This window comes from Diadema setosum, chromosome 10, assembly GCF_964275005.1.
Source record: "Diadema setosum chromosome 10, eeDiaSeto1, whole genome shotgun sequence".
Classification (NCBI taxonomy): Eukaryota; Metazoa; Echinodermata; class Echinoidea; order Diadematoida; family Diadematidae; genus Diadema; species Diadema setosum.
The window spans coordinates 21,792,728-21,808,614 of NC_092694.1; the positions used below are offsets into that span (position 1 = coordinate 21,792,728).

Sequence of the window (15,887 nt, forward strand, 5' to 3'; positions counted from 1 at the left end):
ATCAACTCAGATGGGTATACACTACAGCATTGATAATGTAGAACACTTTGAGGGAAAAAAAAAAAATAAAGGTGACCACCAACACAGAGATTTGATCAGGTAATATTTGGTGTCCAAATATATTATTATCCCACAGTATAGGTAAAGACATTTTTTTCTTTTTCTTTTTTTTGCAGGAATGCAAACAAACCCCCTCCCCATACCTTCTACTCAAAAGAGAGGGAAAACTAACAAACTCAGGAAAACCCATTGATTTTCAGGCTGTTTTGCAGCACTTAAAACTAGTTCTTTGCATCCGCAGTCCTTGTCTCAAATCAATTCCTGACTTTCTATTCTGATGAACAAAAATCCTTGTAACTGAGAAAGTAAGATAAAAATAAAAAAGGTTGCGATCCCTTCCCAAACCTGGTACTAACCCTGGATGCCTCGGTCCTGGCATGCTGGATCTTGTCCCTCAGCTGGCTGAGATTGGCCCTGATTGGGGCCTCCAGACGATTCAAGCCCAGGGCCTGGTCCCTCAGGTGGTTCATTTTCATCCCAATCTCATCCACTAGGCCCGCTGAGCCCTCCACTGTAGTAAAGAAACAAAGAAGCAAGCAGATAAATAAATGAGTAATTAACAAACAGATACAGCTTGAATTGAGTACTGTAAAACGAGGAATGTTCACATGAATATTAATTTTGCAAATTTCCCGAGCAGCAACATTTGCGAACTTAAAATGCACATGAAAGTTCTTGCCTACACAAAATGCATTGGTTGCCAGTGGCAACTCGCGAAAATTTCATGCTGTGAGAAAGGCAGTCGGCTCCAATTCGCGAAATTTACATGCTGCGAATATATCGTGTTTTACAGTAAGCCCTGTCTATCGAGGGTAGATGTTCACCACTTGGGAGGATTTCTCCATGACAACAAACAAACAAACCACAGATGTCAGATGTGATAACAGAGTAAAGAAAGATTCAAGGAAGATGTACATTAGTCATGCTGATTCCTCCCTTTTAACACACGAACAACCATATAGACAGATACACTTCGAAGTAGAACTGAATAGATAGAGCAATAACTTGTCAATTCATCTACTGATAATGGTAGGAAAAATGCATTATCTCATTTCCTACTAAATTATCACATTCAGTGGTCAAGACACTTACTCCATTGCACATATTAAACACACAAAAAATTCACATCTTCTGTAGATATATACATTGTACATCTCAAAGATGTTTTTTCTGTATAAAAAATTTTCTCCAATATTTAGATGAAAAGGGTACAAATGTTAAGAAATAGCTTCAGTAACAAAGTAAGTCTGTAGCAAAAATCACGATCAGATGGATAGAGCACACAAGTATATCTTATGTACGCATGATGGTGAAGGAGTCGATTTTAAAAGTTTGTTGAACTTCTTATAGCAAATGAATCTCATCAGCAATACTGAGATTAGTGACCTACATGTACTGTACAATCATGCTCAGGGTTGTTTGGAAAGAATGTTGCAAAAACATGGTATATTTCTTGACAAAAATAACCATGGTCGATTCATGTAACAAACAATAAACAAAGATGAGAGAAAATAACATCTCTTTGTCTCCAAGTTTGACTGACAGATAATCAATAATAGTTTCTTTTCCCTTTGTCTTTGATTTCTTTTTTTATTGAGGTATACGGTAAGCAGGTGTTTTGTAGATTTTTCCTTAACAAGAACAATAAGGTTAATGATCTTATTTGTTTGGCAGTTGTGACTTGTGGTTAAATTCCGAGCCAGTGAAATCTGCAAGAAACACCTGTGCCACAGAGGTCAACAAACTTTTCTAGCACTTCTTACATAGGCCACTGAACCCAGAAATACAGACCTGTATCTAATGATTTTTATATTCATAAGGTACTGATGTGTAATGACAATGCCATTTATAGCCATGGAAATTGGTTCTAAACAACCTCACATAACCCATATATCTGTGAACACAATGGTTGCTAACCATGTTTGCACCTGCTTCCAGCCCACTGCCCAAAACCTTGTGCTTTCAATAGGACATCTTGTTTGGAAGCAGCACTCATAACATCATCACTCCACTACTTAATTTCAGTCTGATTTCTACACCTTGAATTTCTCTGCCAAGGAGGTTACCTGGTATTTTTTTTAATCCATTTTTCAGCATTGGTTTGTTTGTTTATCTGTGTGCAAAATAACTCAAAAAGTTGTGAATGGATTTGGATGAAACTTACAGGAAAGGTTGATAATGACACAAAGAACAGATGATTAAAGTTTGGTAGTGATTCAGGAATTTTCATGAATTTTTGAAGGATTTTTAAATCTTTTGGTAGGTAGGGTCAATGAACTTGGGAGATTAAGCCGTACGTATTTGAGGTTTGCATGAGAGCACTTAAGGACGTTCCTCAGTTGAGTTTGTGCGCATCCTAGCTGCACAGGTGTCAGTGACGTAACAAAGAGCGTAGAAGCGCACGCACGAGTGATGAGCTGAGCTAGCTGAGCTGAGCAGCTGCTAGTAGATCGAGCTAGAGTGTGGTATGTGTACGTACGGATACCCGACAGCTCCCCACCGCGGCCGCGCCGGGCAGCCGCGCTGGGCGGCCTCGCTCAGCTCGCGTGCCGACTGTACGCGTTACAATCTGTACATACCACGCAAAGTTCAGCGGTCCAAGCCGCATATACATGGTCATTGTATAGCACAACACTGATTGACGGAATCGCGAAGCTTGGAAGTGGAACAGAGCTGTTTCCATTTTCAATCCATAGATCTGTTTTGTGACATGAAGTTCATTATCCGGTCATCAACATGGTAAAGTCGAGTGCTAAGGTACCAAGGGCCTATAATAGGCCCTAGTCGGGGTGTAAGGCTCACTAGTCTATTGGACTAGATGTTAAAACAACAACAACAACAACAACAACAACAATAACAACAACAACAACAACAAAACAAGCATATATGACACACATTTCATCTTTAGGTCTAGAAGCTAAAACAATCTGAGTGTCTCTGTTAAAATCTAAATTAGATCTAAACTTGTCACAAAATATTGGGTTTTTTTATTTTTGGTTACAAAATACAAAGTCACGAAAGTGTTATCAAACAAGACTATTCATCACTTTCACCATTCATATATTATTTTTTTTTAATTACCAAATCTGGTGTAACAAAAGGAGAATCATTTTTTTTTTTTTTTCGGGGGGGGGGGGGGGGGGGAGGTACTTCTCCATAGCTTACAACACGCACTTTACCAACCACTGCAACAACCAACACATGCAATCTACAATCAACGTCATTGTATTAAGATTTGTTTTTCATTTGGAGGACCGTCAGACTAATACCAAAACTCCCATTTCCTTGTATTTATTCTTCTTCCTCCATTATCACTTTTTGTACATGGTTACAGCAAGTGGGTAAAACAAACAAACAAGCGTGCATATCAATAATATGGAGTTTTCCACGCTTGCATCCACATGATATCATTATGGCTGTGGAAGGGAAATGATAACAAAAACGCACATGGACCTTTCTTTCTGAATATCTTTCACCATATCACTGCAATTGTGACATGTTTTTTTTTGTTTTTTGTGTGGGTTGTTTGTTTTTTTCTTTAAAGAAAATGGGGTTTCGAGTAAACCGCATGAGATTCATGCATCCTAGCAGGTTATATCTCTGCATTGGTTCCTGACTAGATTTGGGGGTCTTACGATGATTTCCGTCGCAAGGAGGCTCTGCTAGCACTAAAACGAGCACATGAACCCCCCATTTTTACAATTCTTCTGCATTAAGTAACCCTTCTTCTACAATTTCATAAAGTTTCGTAAAATTGACATGGGTTTTGAATGTACAGCATGACATTCACGAACCCCACCTATAATCAGGACACCCACGAGAGGTTTATAACCAGATTTAGGGGTCCGTTGAGGTGATTTCTATCATCTGGGGATGCTGCCAGCACAAAAATTAGGACATGAACCCCCACTTTTTATTGTTTTTCTGGAATTAGTAAGCTTTCGTCTACAATTTGGTCAAGTTTGGTGAAATTGACATGGGTTTTGAATGAACAGCATAAGCCTAAGGAACTCATCTTGTCAGGGCATCCCTACATAGGTTCATAACCAGATTTTGGGGTCGTACGATAGTATATGTCGCATGAGGGCGCTGCTAGCACAAAAACGAGCACATGAACCCCCACTTTTAATTATTTTTCTGGAATAAGTAAGTCTTCTTCTACAATTTGGTGAAGTTTCGTGAAATTGACATGGGTTTTGAATGTACAGCATGAGATTTATGAACCCACCCTGCCAGGGCGTCTCCATGCGTAGGTTCCTGACCAGATTTTGGGGTCGTACTATAGTATTATGTCGCATGGGGGCGCTGCTAGCACAAAAACGAGCACATGAACCCCCACTTTTGATTGTTTTTCTGGAATAAGTAAGCCTCTGTCTACAATTTGGTAAAGTTTCGTGAAATTGACATGGGTTTTGAATGTACAGCGTAAGTTTTATGAACGTTGTCCTTTTGCTCACCCCTAACAGAAAACGTCGATGAGAAGGATTTGAGAGATTTCGGTGTTTTCTGCCGCGTGAGGGCGCTGCTTGCTGAAGAATGAGAGTGTAAACCCTGACTTTAAAACCTTTTTCTCATTTTGGGTACCGTTTTCTGCAATTCTTGCAAATTTGGAGAAAATAACGTGGATTTTGAAAGAATTATGGGGATTTACGTTTGTCATTGCAGATTTTGTTGTCAATCATGGTCTTGATCATGTAACGCTATCATTTTGGTGCAGGACGGCAGATTAGTCATATTCTTCAAAGTCCCGTAGAAGAAAAACAAGTACATGAACCTATGGTTTTATTTACATATTTGGGCTTCGGACGGGTCAAAGTTACGGTATGGAAAGTTTCAAGAAAATGACACGGATTTCACTTTAACTGAGGAACGTCCTTAAGTGTGTGCTCTGCTTGGCTGAAGCACTGCGCAGCTGGAAGCTGATGTCATATCAAAAGGCTTCTATATTGGGAAACTGGGCGATTTTCAGCAAGCATGCGTACAGTACGGGTGGAAATCACTGACCTCTATGGAAAAACAAGATCAGTGGTGGAAATGAGCTGCTTGGCAGAGGTCCGTGCCCTCAGAGGGCTTTTCTATTTTTTTTTTTTTTCTCTTCATCAGCTGCTACGTGGTCAGGAAATCTAGGGCAAAACTTCGTGTTGCCATGGAAACCCATTGAGGTGATGCACGCATGAGCTTTGGCAAAACCAGTTTAAAATGTTTCTGCCGCTACTAATCACTGCATCGTTAAATGAGAGAAGCCCCTTACCGGAGTTCTGAATGTCGTCCGTCATGTTGACGTATTCCTCAAACTTTCGTCCCAGCCCATCAACTTTGCTCTTCAGCACTTCGCCTCGTCGGATGAACTGCTCTGCTTTGTTTCTGGCGCTTTCTGCTAGCTTCTCGGCTGCCATGGAAACATTCAGGGCCCTCTCAGCATCTGTTGTGATGTCTGTAACACAAACAAACAAGATATTTAGAGCAGGACAGTATTTTCCTTTTGCTTATATATTTTCAAACTCCAATTTATTTCAAAGGAATTGAGACAAAATGAAAGTGTTTAGAAAAAGTTGTTACTTTTAGCGAAAAAGTTTCCATGTAATAAACTATTTTTCTTTCCATTTTCCTTCTTTGCAACTGATTGACAAATTGCCCTACATCGACGTAAAGAAGCACTGAATTGATCAGTGTTATTTACGTCGATGTAGGGCAATTTGTCAATCAGTTGCAATGAAAACATCTCGACGGAAGAATTTCATGAATTTGAATAACAAAGCAGTACCCGCTGCATGCTATAAGGATTAGAACCATCACTTGCTGTCGGGCGAAAGCTCGGTGGTCTAGTGGAGATGATGCCTGTCCGGTGATCAGGAGGTCGTAGGTTCGAATCCTGCTCGAGTATGTACGCCCATGATTTTTTATCATGGCTACTACTAAAACACTGATCAATTCAGTGCTTATTTACGTCGATGTAGGGCAATTTGTCAATCAGTTGCAATGAAAACATCTCGACGGAAAAATTTCATGAATTTGAATTTTCTTTCTTTTGATCTCTTGTCTCATGAAAAAGCTCTCCTCTTTTTCACAGTTCTCCATTTTTCCTCTAACTTCCTTTACTTTTTTCAACACATAAAGCATAAATCAATTCATGAATTACCGACTAATTAATTTGATATGACCATAACAAAAAATCTTTTGACATGTAATGGTTGTAGTATGGATTGACAGCATGGTACTACTAGTATGTCTTCAACCTCAGAATATGATATGCCAACAAACACCTACAAGAGGTCTTTACTAGTGTTTTTATAGTTTCCTTGCATCACACACTGACTATGTATTTCATCACTTGTGACTCGACTGCATCTCTTGTTCCTTAAAGGGATGGTATAGTTTTGGTTGAGACAAAGCTTCAGGTTTCCAACTTCTTTGTGAGACAAAGAGAAACTTCTTATGAAATATGAAAGAGGATACAATTCTAAGAGGAATTCAAAGTTTATTTGATGAAAATTGTTTTGGAAATTACTGAGATATCAAAAAATTAAGATAACCTAATAAAAAGTGGGACCCCTCACATATTAGTACCACTTTTGTTTTATTTTTTTTTTATATCTTAGCCACTTCAGAACAGATTTTCATCAAATAAACTTTGAATTCCTCTAGATAGAACTGCATCCTCTTTCATATTTCATAGGATGATTCTCTATATCTCACTAAAAAAAAAGTTTGGAGACCTGAAGCCCCATCTCAACTGAAACTATACCATCCCTTTAAAGGGATCGTATAGTTTTGGTTGAGAACTAATTTCAGTTTTCTCACAATTTGTGGTGAGATAATGAGAAACCTCTTATAAAATATGAAAGAGCATGTAATTATATGAGGAATTCAACGTTTATTTGATGAAAATTGGTTTTGAAATGGCTGAGATATCCAAAAAAGAGCGATTCTAATAAAGTGTGGGACCCACACTTTATTACGATCGCTTTGTTTTACTTTGTATTTGGATGTTTCAGTTATTCCAAAACCGATTTTCATCAAATAAACTTTGAATTCCTCTTGAAATGGTATGCTCTGTACTATATCATAAGTGTTTTCTCGGTATCTCACAAAAAGTTATAAGCCCAATTCTCATCTCCACCAATACTGTACCATCCCTTTAATGTGCACAGAAGGCATATTCATCCATCCTTGCCGACAAAGCTGGTAAAAAGTAGAGTAATGGTTAGCCCTCTGCCTGCTTTGAGTGTCAATTGGTACAGAAAATCCTACAGTATCGTACACAATGTGCAAAGTTGTCGGCACAGAATGGGTTACCGACAGCATCAATCATTACATCACCAGCTAAAAATTGTGTGTTTCACCTTCTTCTAACGGAGGCAGGGCAGCGTTGATCTCTGCCAGCGTCTCGCTGACTCTGTCATAGATAACCTCTGTCGCATTCAGACGACCTCTCAAGGTGGCAAGGTCACCTGCCATGGACTCCAGTTCACCATTGAGGGCAGCAGTCTGTGCAAGCTGGTCTTCACCAGCTTCCTTGAGACGCTTGGCTTGCTGAACGATGGACTCCCCTCCATCGGCAAAGACCTACGATAAAGACGGGAACACGATTCTTGGCGCTGTTTTCTTCAAGGGACTTACAACAGTTACCATAGCAACAGGTCTGATACTTGCAACAGACTGGAATAAACATTGATTCAATTGTTGTTAGTGTGTAAAGACAAGGTCCCCTGATAAAGATTTATAATAGTAGATTCATCTTTCTTTCTTTTTTTTTTTCAAACCAAGAAAGCATGAGTACATTAATCCAGTTGCATGGTGTGCTCATATTCAGGTTTTTTCTATTTGAGATGTGTTATTATATTTCACAGGCTTCAGGTATATCCGTCACAGACATGTAGAACATGTGACTTTTCTTCTACTATAAATATCATTTGAAAAGAAATTAATATCATGTTCAATTTTACATTTACAAAATTAACATTACATGCATACTAGTCTTTCTTTTAATATTTAATAATATATAATATCTATATACACTTCAATCTCTCACGTTAGGTTGAAATAAAAAAAAAAAAAATGGAAAAAAAATGCCTGTCTTTGGTCTTTACAAAGGGTAAAATATTTTCAAATTGGTTTTTGTTTTTCTCATATTTAGATTTATACAGAATTTAATCCTTAAAAGGAAGGGAATAAATGCCATTGTGTTTTATACATGTTATAGTATATACCTCACTACTACCACCTATCTGTACACCCATTTTGACTGAATTATATTCAACTGACTGCTAGAAGAACTACATGTATTTTCTTTCATATAAATGCATTAGTATTGCTGCATACAAAATATGACCAGAAAGACAAGAGTTCAAGGGTGCTTTATATCTACAAGTAAAAGTATTGTCAAATGAACAGGCAGTCAGAAATTAAATTTGCCTTGTCATGTGCTCTGTCTGCTGCCCTCATGGCCTCCACTGATGCATTGTGGGCGTCGTCAATGGCTGCTAGTATGTCGGAGTACGCCCTCACAGCCTGGAGGGAGCTGTTAGCGTGACGCTGGGTGGGCAGCAGAAGGCTGTTAAGATAACAAATATAAAAAAGAACTTTAAAAAGAAACATCAAATTTGAAGAGGAGCCGAGAGTCAATGTCTATATTCTTGGAAATGTACGCTGTACAATGCTATTTCAATACACAATCTATGGTGAGAAAGCTTTTAAAACTGACTATACCTATAAATTTATGCAGAGTTTGAGTTCCTTGCTTCTGGTAATACATGTTGTTTGGCACGTAGGGAGTGAAAGGTTGAAAATATTGCAAATTATAATGATTACAAAATTACACATATACTTAGATAGTAATAAAAGATTTAGTTCCTATATGTGCCATGTTGTCACTGATTGAAGAAAATTTGTTATAAACTTGTACAAAATGTTGGAATCACAGGGGGTCTCAATATTCAAGATTCAAGATTCAAGAATTTCCAAGGTAGCAAGGCCTAAAGGTTCCACATGCTGGGGTGGAAAAAATACACCATGATTATGACTGAGAGAAGAATATTTTGTTTAAATCGGTTCCATTGGCATCCAATGATGAATCAGATTGGAGATACAATTTTTGGCTTACTTCTGTAAATGACGAGACTCGTTGAGGGTGTTGTTGGCGTGTTCAACAGCTGCTTCGGTCAGCTCGGTCAGTTCGTCCAGGTCCGTCTCCCCGTCCCCAACTCTTGCTCTCAGGTCTGGCATAAGGACGGTCAAGTTGCCGTGATCCGCTCGCGTCTCCTGCAAAAGGACACAGGCATTCGTCATCATGTAATCATGAATCATTATATCAACTTCTGACAGCACAATACCTCTGTCCAAAAATTTTTTCATCTCTACATCTACATTACATTGGAAAATGTATTAAAATGACTTATGCTAAGAATATAAATAATATGGGATTTATTACGAAGATACACATTTTTACAAATTGAAGAAAGTAACAAAGTAACATTACTTAACTGAAATTAAATAATCTTATATAATCTTTTCAAGTTTTCCTCCCCTAGCACACATAACAGTAGATATTTCTCAACTAGTTCTTTCTCATCTCAAAATATCACTCTACTTGCTTTGGTCTGATTTCTTCCTTTTTCCATACATCATAATTCTTTTTTTTTGTCATCATAATTGTCATCATATTTTTTTTTTTTTGTTGAATAATGCAATAGTTATTGCATTATTCAATTAGTCATCATCTGAAATTCTTTCTAGGATTTCAACATATTCTTATTGTCAAATATGTGCCTTTCTCTTCTTCTATTTCTCACACAGAATGTACATAAAATTGAAGTCTGGCAGAGCACGCTTGATAGTTAACAAATCTCAAAAGAGCCCCCTCCCCCTTTAGCTACAGTATGTAGGTCATTGCAAAGCTGTTTATATAGAGAGTGACTGATGTAGAGACATCACAAATCTTACCTCCATACCATCGCTGACCATCGCCAGTAGGTCTTCTGCTGCGTCCAGCAGTGAGTCTGCCTCTGAGATGTCACGTTTGCTCTGGTCGCTCTTCCTCTGAACCTGGTCAGTGATGTTCTGGTTTAAAAAGAAAAAAAAAATGGAATGGAAGGGGTTAAGAGGGGAAGAGGGGGAAGTTCACAATGCAGTATATAATGTACAAGAGTTTACTCCTAATAGCGTACTGAGGGGATGATGTCACAGTCTTTTGTTATAGCTTGGGTTGGAACCAGGTGTGTGCATGAACTCTGTCCAGGTGAGGTGGCTAAGAAACAGTTTCCATAGCAATGAATGGTTACGACATTATACTTTAGTACTCTATTATATGTTACCTCTATTGTGACAGCCGACTCTACTAGACATTGTTATACATAAACGTAAGTCTTGAATTTGGCCATGATAGGTTTCATCTCTGGTCAAGCTATTAATAGGATCAAGACAGCTTTCTTCTTTTATTTCTGGTGCCTTTACAGGCCTGTCAGAAGCAACACAGTCACTATTGGACATATCACGGTTGCCATTGCACAATTTCTGAACATAAAACAATTTATCACATCCACAATGGGGGGATAAAACCATGCCAAGACAGTTGCAGGTGGAAGTAGACTCAACTGGGAAAAGATATAACTAGAAAAAAAAAACTACGAGAATGCATAAGAAACCAAAGATAAAGAAAAAAAAGAAGGAAATCCAAAGGTTGGGATTCTTACATTGATATACAAGAACACAGACAATGGGAAGAAATGATTCAATGATATTGAAAAGAATTGATAAAGGAAATGCGCAGGAATGGTGATGAGGGGGAAATAAAAGGAGTAAAAGGATAAAAGCAACAACAACATGAAAGGAGGATGAAACGCACCATTATAGCAGCACAGGTCTCGTTGGCGTCGTCGATGATCTCCATGGCATTGGTAGAGAACTTGTTTGCCGTCCTGCACCGCAATAGCAGGTCCTCCAGCTTGAGGATGAGTTGGCTGAGGTCTCCTTTGAGGGCGCTGATCCTCCTGTATAGCGCCCTCAACATGGCTGCGTAACCATTGGCCGTCTTCTGCAGTGTCAAGTTGGCCAATCTGCCAAGAAACAATACAATTATTTTCTATATTCTAGAAAAGGTATCCAGTTCTTAAACACGATTTCTACATTCACAGAAATAGAGTTCTGTTTCATTGATTTTCTTTCTCTCTTGTTTTCCACATGGGAGCACTAATGATTCAATGAAAAGAAAAGAAAAAAACAGAGACATGATCTAGAATGATTTTATGCTGTTTAGCTACAATTAGTTTTGTGGCATACAATTTTTTTAAAGTAGAATGTTTTTTCTTTTTTTTTTAAATAGCCCTGGACCATGCCAGTATATGACAGTTGCTGTTGTGTGTCACAAAGAGCTGCCTTTACATGATAGAACATAAACAACCTATTTTCTAAATGTGCTTTTATAAAAGGCTAGTGGCATATCCTATTTCTACCAAGGTACTTTAACTTAACCTGTTCCATACGGGAACCTGGTGGCCTGTGTATCAAGTCTATGGGGGTTTCAGAATTCAGTATGGAACGGGTTAACTGTAATCAACATTTTGTATTTCTTCCTTCCTGTCAGACTGTATCTTACTCTTGAAACAAGAAAAACGACCAGAGGATCTTTAGAATACACTCAATTTACAGTATATAAGAAAACAAATACACATTTATATCTTATTCAAAGCAAGAATAGATCTCTTGATTTTTGGCATTACTTTTATGGAATATAAAGAATATCCACAAGGTGAATTCTTATTTTTCCCCTTTAAGATGGACAAAAAAACAATAAATATACACTACAACAGCCACAACACATAAGACAAATTATTTGTCAATATCATGATTATAAATGAAAACAATGAAGTCATTCTGACGAGACACAGATATATTTTGAATCACCTCAACTCCTCGGATACCGCAGCCTCCACCTCAGAAAATCCCCTCCTCCTCATCTCTTCCAACATCATCTGGGCCCTGGCGATGAACTTTGCATTCTCCCTGGCTGTTAGGAGACCTTCGTTCACAACGAGGTTTCTCAGGTAGTCAGCAGTCCCTGAAGCACAAGCACACCGGAAGGTGATGATTCCATTCAAACATTTATCTCCTCATAACCACTGATGCTTATTTGAATTCCTTCTTGAAATTGCTTGGGTACTATATGTTACTATCAAAAGGGTGACATGACATTTGCTGCTATGACAATTGCTCCAGTCTTATTTTCTCCAAAGACTTACAGTGTAGGGTTAGGGTTAGGGTTAGATTTAGGGTTGTGATAGGGTTTCAGGTTTAGTTTGAAATGAGGATCAGGATTAGGGATAAGGTTATTTTTGTGGGAAGAATCTATGTTTGGCTTAGTGTGCAGGTACTGCATGGGAGCAATTGTTGCAGGAGCAAATGTCATGGAACCATCACTAAGTGCTTTGAAAACTAACCACAGTGGACACACTATGATTGAGAATGCATTGTATCTATCATTTTGTCCCCTAGAACCATCAACCTCTTTTGTCAATAGTTGTACACGATATATCTTTCTTTCTTTCTTTTTGTTTTATGGCACCCTCACTCATAATTCATGCCTATGATATAATTCCTGAGTTATTCTGTGTTATGTTTTGTTGGAAAAAAGAGAATCAAATAAATGAATTGATCTGAATCGAAATAAACCAGCTCCTTGACTCTGCTCCTTCTCCTAAAAGAGTTATTGACACTAACACAAATTTAAAACATGGATGCAACTTTTAATAGCGACAGGTCACTTCTTACTGGTGGCAGACAGCTATATTTCTTTGTTAGTCTTCAGTGAGGACTGCTTATCTTTTCTGGATGACAGAGCTCTTACCCCTGATTAACATCTGGGTGGAATCAAACTGAGCTTGAAGAGCTGAGGCCCTGTCTAGAACCGCCGAGGCATTGGCAGCCAGTAAGTCTGCCTTTTCTGTCGTCTTTTCAAGCTGTGACGGGGGAGAAAAGAGTCACATGATAAATAAACAGAGCAAAAGAAAACCACAAAGCATTAAACTGATGTACATACATCGGTGTTTGAACAAGACCGAAAAGGAAGGCGATAGAACAAGATGGGAAAAAGAGGGTTATGAATAGTTACAACCCGTACACACAATATAAATTCACAAGACATAGCAGCAAAACAACTTTTTAGTGTCAAATGGTTCATTGTGACTGAAGCTTTATTTTACTGCTGTCCACTACATGTATTTTTGTTCTTTCCCAGAACATTTAATGTTCATTTCCTCAAAACAAAAGAGGATGAAAGAGATAAGGAAATTTACAGTGTGTGTTCTGTCAGGAATGATATCACACATGTCATACGTCAAAATCTACCACTCCACTAGACTGCACTTGTCAGATCTCACCTTCCTAATCAGCCTTCTTGCCATGGCCCTTAGATCGTTGGTGCCATTGGGTAGGGAGCCTATCAACTCATTGGCTGCTACCACGGCTCTCTTGTATGAATCAATTTGTTCCTGTGTCAGAGTGAAATGAAGGGAGGGGGGTTGAGGGTTAAAGGGGAAGGCTAGTAACTGATCAGTGGGAATCAGTGGAAATGCTGGGAGATGATTGTTTCAATCCTTATGGGAATCATTCAAGAGTTCATTGTGTATCTATTGTTGTGTGAAAATGATTTGCTTCAGAACGGTCTCATATTCAAGTAATGTGCAGATTAATGCTCCGTCACTGACCAGGGACGCTAACCTGGAAGCATTAAACTGCACATTACTTGAATATGAGACCATTCTGAAGCAAATCATTTTCACACAACAATAGATATACAATGAACTTTTGAATGAATCCCACGAGGATTGAAACAATCATCTCCCAGCATTTCCACTGATTCCCACTGATCAGTTACTAGCCTTCCCCTTTAATCATAACTAGCTGTTAAAACATAGCTAAACTGGTGGGTTCTATAGATATGATTGATGGTGACAACTTTGGCCCAAAATGGTTTCATTGATAAAGAATGTGAGGAACACACTTGAAGGCAAAACTGAAACATTTGCCTAGTTCTTACCATAAACAATACCAACTGCAAAATACGAGTACTACTCTTTCCTTCCAGAGAATACTATCCGAATTCTCTGGTCATAAGGAGTTGTAATTCCAATGCATATAACAAGCAGAGCTTTGCACACTTCTACTTCTGGTGCTGAAAGAAGTATTGGCCAAAACACAAGGTGTAAAATACATAGCACCACAGCATAACAAGCCATTGAAGCAATTTAGATCAGTGACAATTCATAAAAAATCAAAAAAGGACTAAATTTACTTCTTCACTCTTATAGCCGGTAGAGGACTGCTAAAGAATATGAAAATGGTGATAAAAATTCTGGTGTAATTCAAAAACAAAATTTAATAATGTTCAATGTGTCATTACAGAAGATATTACAATGTAGGTATTTCTTTTTGTTTTTCTCCTCCAATGGTTACTTTTTAATACCTACAGTATGACTGCAGAACAAACACAAATGTAGAATACAATTATTGTTTATACATGTGGTTTGTAGCACAGTTGGAATGTGCAGAAGATATATAGGGAAGGGGAATATGATAACAATAACCCTTCAACCTTTAAATGAGATTGTACTTAATTCACTGACAGCAGCGTTATACAGGGAAAGTTACAAAAAATACATGACAACAAGGGACATGTGTACTCTAAATGTACATAAACTTGATGTACATGACCTTTTTTTTTTGTGGGGGGGGGGGGGGAGATAAGTTGTTACCTGGATGTCATTAGCCTGATTGAAGAGGTCAGTGAGATGGGGCCAGGGGGGCGGGACAAAGCGAGTGATGTTCAGACCATCAACCAATAGCCTCATCTCATCCAGGGCGTCAAACAGAGGAGCGATGCACCCATCGTTACAAGCTACAGAAAGAGGTGAATCAGAGGGGGAAACTGAAAATAAATGCCAGCAGACATACTTGTAGGTAGGCTTGGTGGTGTAGCCACTCAAACAACTTGTCTCTGCACTGGATAATCTGATCTGAGGATTGAGACATTGCACTGGAATAATGGTGGCCTAACCTAACAATAATTCTCAGTTAATTTCAGGTTTGACAATGATAAAAATAACATCCAACCACTTCATGCTATAAGAGTGGTCATTCAGCAAGAGACATTATTATTCTCTCAAATCAATTCAATCATCATTTATTTCCATTCAACAAAGACTGAAATAAAATACAAAGCAAACATTTACACAGATCATATTGATTTATAAATTCATAAGAAATACATAAAAAAAAGGTGTGGAATGAAAAAAAAAAATAAGTGCAAGTAGAATAACAAGAACTGCAATGTATACTTAGCAAGGTTGACAGAAAGTATAAAGTAAAAAGATGAAGAGTGATCCACTGGAAAGCAGGATTTGTCAAGTGTGGATCACTCAAAATGTTATACGTAAGTAAAGTATCATCCCAATATGCATTCTGCAGGTAAAAGGGACATCATCACTATATACAGTAATTATCTTAAAGTACGAGTTCAAAGTCAAGATTCATAGTTTGAGTATTCTACTCACATTGGCAGCCATCATCTACGACCACCTCCCGCGGCCCGCACTCGTCACAGCTGCGACCTCCGACCCCCGGGAGGCAGGCACACTGACCGCTTGCTTTATCACACACTGAGGACTCAGAGCCATGCCCATTGCATCCACACGGCTGGCAGGCACCATTGGGCACCGATGGGTCACCGAAGTAACCGTTGGCACACCTTTGGTTAATACAACCAACCAAACAAACAAACATATGTACCAGAATCTCAAAGATAGACATAGAATAATGATGATCATGAAAGCAAA

General features: G+C 38.4%; 1 protein-coding gene across 1 annotated transcript in view; it reads right to left on the bottom strand.

Moving 5' to 3' along the window:
• Positions 1-15,887, bottom strand: part of LOC140233849 (laminin subunit alpha-2-like) — a 209,774-nt gene that overhangs the window by 12,920 nt on the left and 180,967 nt on the right. Inside the window, exons 32-43 of the mRNA XM_072313941.1 lie at positions 15,606-15,799; positions 14,808-14,950; positions 13,434-13,544; positions 12,902-13,013; positions 11,962-12,115; positions 10,904-11,114; positions 10,003-10,119; positions 9,164-9,321; positions 8,476-8,614; positions 7,404-7,626; positions 5,312-5,494; positions 417-571 (exon numbers count right to left, since the gene is read on the bottom strand). Of these exons, the coding sequence (XP_072170042.1) occupies positions 417-571; positions 5,312-5,494; positions 7,404-7,626; positions 8,476-8,614; positions 9,164-9,321; positions 10,003-10,119; positions 10,904-11,114; positions 11,962-12,115; positions 12,902-13,013; positions 13,434-13,544; positions 14,808-14,950; positions 15,606-15,799 (1,900 nt within the window). The remainder of the gene's footprint in view (positions 1-416; positions 572-5,311; positions 5,495-7,403; positions 7,627-8,475; positions 8,615-9,163; positions 9,322-10,002; positions 10,120-10,903; positions 11,115-11,961; positions 12,116-12,901; positions 13,014-13,433; positions 13,545-14,807; positions 14,951-15,605; positions 15,800-15,887) is intronic.